Source organism: Orycteropus afer, unplaced genomic scaffold (genome assembly GCF_000298275.1).
Source record: "Orycteropus afer afer isolate SDZICR_OR568_19922 unplaced genomic scaffold, OryAfe1.0 scaffold00116, whole genome shotgun sequence".
NCBI classification, from domain to species: Eukaryota; Metazoa; Chordata; class Mammalia; order Tubulidentata; family Orycteropodidae; genus Orycteropus; species Orycteropus afer.
The window spans coordinates 636,529-641,643 of NW_006921703.1; the positions used below are offsets into that span (position 1 = coordinate 636,529).

The window sequence follows — 5,115 nt, forward strand, 5'->3', positions numbered from 1 at the left end:
ATATATATATATATATGATATATGTGGCATAGTGCCTAAGACATTTGACTGCTAACCACAAAGTTGGCAGTTCAAACCCACCAGCCACTCCTTGGGAGGAAGATTGGGTAATCTACTTCCATAGAGATACCACCTTGGAAACCCAAGGAGGGGTTGCTATGAGTTGAATCAACTCCACGGCAGTGAGTTTGGGTTTTTTCAAAATATATATAAAGAGGGAGAGATTTTGAGGAATTTGCTCACGTGATTGTGGAGGCTATTATGTCCAAAATCCGTACATCAGGTGACAGGCTGGAAATTGCAGTAGTCCTATGTCTGAAATGCATAGATCAGGTGATAAGGGGGAATGAAGAATTCTGGCAGGATGTCTATTTATGGTTTGGAGGCAGAATTCTCCCTTGGGACACTTAAGAATTTTGTTTAGGAGTGTATAAATATAACATTGGGAGCCCCTGGGTAGTGCACATGGTTAACGAGCTTGGCTACCAACTGAAAGATTGTCAGTTTGAATCCACCCCAAGGTGCCTCAGAAGAAAGGCTGGTAATCTACTTCCAAAAAATTAGCCACTGAAAACTCTGCAGAACACTGTTCTGTTCTCACACACTTAGGTTTGCCATGAGTCAGAATAAAATCAACAGCCACTGATTATATATAGTATTTCAGAAGCCTAATGCATGTAATTTATGAGATATAAAATTAAAATATTACATTTATAAAACATATTACTATATAAAATAAGACATTTTATTTGTCTTAATTATACTTAAAAATATTTTGAATGCAGGAAGAACGAACCATGCTAACAAAGGAGCTTTCTTCACTTCGAGATGAACGGGAACAGCTAAAGGCAGAAGTAGAAAAATACAAAGAATGTGACCCACAAGTTGTGGAAGAAATACGTAAGTTTGTACCACAGCTTGAGGGTTTTTAACTTTGCTAATGATAGAGCCTTTATACTTCTAGTTGCCTGGTAACCATTCTCCATGTATAAGACAAAATAAAACCAGTTAAAGTAGTGTTCTGGTTCTGTGCTCTAACTTCGCTTTTGCAACACAGTGGGAAAATATTGTATTCCTATATCTATTGAAGAGGTTTAGAGTATGGACCAGTGACAACTTGGGAATTATAAGCATTTCAAAAGTAGATGGAGTAGAAGAATGAAGATATAAAATATAGGCTTCGTGTCTTAGTAAAAGTTCTCTAGAGAAACAAAACCAGTAAGATATTGCTTGAACAATTTCTCTTAGATAGATAAGCACAAGGCTGGTCCCCATGAGACAGAGGTTACAGATGCCCCAAATGTCCAAACTACCGTGCCACTCCATCATTTCAGACATTAACTCCTCCTCCTCTTTTCAGTAATCTCCCCCATCTTAGGGTTCTACATTAACACCGCACAGAATTTGCAGACACCCAAGGGATCATCTCACATAGTGGTGGTGAAGGCTGGGAGGCTGACAAGCTGGCAAGCCCCAGGTCTGTAAGCAGCTCTGGAGGATCCTCCCGATTCTTGGGGTTTGATGAACCTCAGTCACCAGATCAGATGACGGCTGCTGTCCCAAATCCAGGGGTGAGATGACAGTGAGCCAAAATGCAGAACCAGAGCAAAAGGAGGGTGAACCTTTCCAGAAGATTCCTATATATACCCTCACAGAAGCTAAGGGTGGTAATTTGAGTTATACCCTCCAGCAATATGAGACTCAAGATATATCCCACTTGTGCTGCTCCAACAGAGATAACCCAAGTGGATGATTTAAAAATCAGGAGTTTAAAAGCAGTGATACTGCCTCGGAAACCCAAGGAGGGGTCGCTATGAGTCAAGTCCAACTCGACGACACAGAACAACAACGTTCCATGTCCATGGGTTATAAGACTTAATATTATTATTATTTTTTTTTTAATTGTGATTTGGGTGAAGATTCACAGAGCAAATTCACTTTCCATATAGCAGTTCACATACACTTTGTCTCATGACATTGACCACAGTTTACCACATTACAACAGCTCCCCTCCCACTTCCTCCCCATAGTTACCTCCTCCCAGTGTCCATCCCTCCATGCACTCCTGCCCCCTGAGCTGTCTTCCTGTGCATACGCTGCCCTTCTTTTTCCCATGATTGTTCTCTCCAAGGAGTGTATCTACCTGAGGTAAATGTTCAGCTCATATGCCTGTGTTTTGTTTGGCTAGAACCCACAGGTGTGGGTTATGAGACTTAATATGTTTTTGTTGTTAGGTGCTGTTGAGTCAGTTACAACTCATACTGGCCCTGCGTACAACGAAACAAAACACTACTGGTCCTGTACCATCCTCACAATCATTGCTATGTTTGAGGCCATGGTTACAGCAGGCAATCTCATTGAGCGTCTTCCCTCTCTTTCGCTGACCCTCTACGTTACCAAGTGTAATGACCACCTCCAGGAACTGTCTCTCCTAATAACACGTACAAAGTATGTGTGAAACAAAGTCTTACTGTCCTTGCTTCTAAGGAGCATTCTAGCTCTACTTCTTCAGAGGCAGATTTGTTTGTTCTTCTGGCAGTCCAAAATATTCATTATTGGTATATTTAATATTCTTTGCCAGCACTGTAATTCAGTTGCATCTTCTTCAGTCTTCTTATTAATTGTCCAGCTTTAGCATGCATATAAGATGATTGAGAATATTGTGGCTTGTGTCATTACACCTTAGTCTGCAAGGTGATATCTTTGCTTCTTACTACTTTAAAGAAGTCTCTTGCAGCAGGATTGCCCAATGCAGTGCATCATTTGATTTCTTGACTTCTGCTTCCATGAGTGTTGATTCTGGATCCAAGTAAAATGAAATCCTTGACAACTTAGTCTTTTCTCTATTTATCATAATGTTGCTTATTGGTCCAGTTGTGAGGATTTTTTTTTTATTGTTGTTTGTTTACGTGTAATAATATATAGTCTTTGATCTTCATCAGTAAGAGCTTCAAGTCCTCTTTGCTTTCAGCAAGCAAGGTTGTGTAATCTACATGTTGCAAGCTGTTAATGAGTCTTCCTCCAATCCTGATGCTATGTTCTTCATATAGCCCAGCTTCTCAGATTATTTGCTCAGCATCAGGTTGAATAAATATGGTGAGAGGATCCAACCCTGATGCATACCTTTCCTCATTTTAAATCCTGCAGTGTCCCCTTGTTCTGTTTGAATGACTGCCTCTTGGTCTGTGTACAAGTTCCACTGAAACACAGTTAAGTGTTTTGGAATTTCTATTCTTCATAGTGTTATCCATAATTTGCTATGATCCATATAGTCAAATGCCTTTGCATAGTCAATAAAACACAGGTAAACAGCTTTCTGGTAGTCTCTGCTTTCAACCAAGATTCATCTGACATTAGCAATAATATCCCTTGTTCCTCATCCTCTTCCGAATCCATCTTGAATTTCTGGCAGTTCTCTATTAATGCAGCTGTATTGAATTTATGTTCAATAAAATTTTACTTTTCAAAAATTTACTTGCATGTGATATTAATAAGATAAAAATATTCCCCAAATTTTGATATACAAATTCAATGCAGTCCCCTATCAAAATTCTAACTGCTTTATATTTTTTGTATAAATTGAGAAGTTGGTTTTAAAATTCATATGAAAATGCAAGGGACCCAGAATAGCCAAAATAATCTTGAAAAATAAGACCAAAGTTGGAGGATTTGCATTTCCAATCCTAAAACTCATTATAAAGCTATGATAATCAGACAGTTTGGTACTGGCATAAGATAGGACATGTAGATTAATGGAGTGGAATTGAGTCTAGAAATAACCCCAGTTGATATCTGACAGAGATACCAGATGTAAAGAAAGAATAGTCTTCAACTAGTGATGGGCACAACTGATACCTCCATTGAAATAAATGAATCTGGACCCCTACCTCATACTATATACAAAAAACAAAGTAGATAAAAAACCTAGCTATAAAATCTAAAACTATAAAACTCTTAGAAGAAAACATAGGTATGAACCTGTGTAACCTTGAATTGGATAATAGTTTCTTAGATAAATGGCACCAAAATCACAAGCTACCAAAGAAAAAGTAGATAAATTGGACTTATAAATTGGACTTCAAAATATAAGGTTTTATTCATCAGTGTACACTACCAGAAAAATGAAAGGAAAACCTATAGAATTGGATAAAATATTTGCAAATCATATATCTGATAAAGGTTTAGTATCTAAAATATAAAAGGAACTCTGGGAATACAATAATAAAAAGAATGCTTTTTTTAAAAAATGGGCTACAGATTTAAATAGACATTTTTACAAAGAAAATATATAAATGGTTAGTAAGCAAATGAAAGATGTGTAACATCATTAGTCAGGGAAATGCAAATCAAACCAAGATGAGATAATACTTGACACTCTTTAGGATGGCTAGACTTTAAAAAAAGAAAAATAGTAGGTGTAGGTAAGTATGTAAAGAAATTGGAGCCTCATGCAATGTTAATGGAGAAAGAGTTTCAATTCCTCAAGATGGTTAACACAGAGAGTTACCATATGACCCAAGAATTCCATTCTTAAGTATATACGTACACCCAAGAAAATTGAAAACATATGTTTACCCAAAATCTTGTATATGATGTTTAAAGAATCATTATTGAGAGAAGACAAAAAAGTAACCCAGATTTCTATTTAAATGAATTATATTTTAATAAAAATATAACTAAATACCATCGTTTTAAGTAACATTTGCCCAGTTTTTCATAGCATTGTTATGTGTTATGTAAGTTAACTTGAAAGATATAATACAGATACATTTAATATGAAGATGTATAATTAAGCAAGAAGTCAATATTTCCTCCTACAGAGCTATTTTATTTACTTACCATTAAGTTTTTTCTTAAGTCAAGTTTATTGTTTATGAAACCCATTTCATTTCAACTTATATGTTGTCTTTAAAAGAGTAAGAACAATGATGATAGACATTTAGGAAAGGGAAATTAACTTTCTATTCATGACTAATACAACTGCAAGTAATTAAAAATTTCCTTGGGACTTGGCCAGGTTTGTGGATATCATTTTTGTCACTATTTTGAGCTCTTCTCACAAACATTTTATTTGTATAACCTTTTGTTCATAAGAAAAATGACTATATATATATA

At 36.2% G+C, this 5,115-nt stretch overlaps 1 protein-coding gene across 1 annotated transcript in view; it reads left to right on the plus strand.

The window, feature by feature from the left end:
• Positions 1–5,115, plus strand: part of MND1 (meiotic nuclear divisions 1) — a 96,947-nt gene that overhangs the window by 89,119 nt on the left and 2,713 nt on the right. The window contains exons 6-7 of the mRNA XM_007943987.1: positions 786–904; positions 3,083–3,096. Of these exons, the coding sequence (XP_007942178.1) occupies positions 786–904; positions 3,083–3,096 (133 nt within the window). The remainder of the gene's footprint in view (positions 1–785; positions 905–3,082; positions 3,097–5,115) is intronic.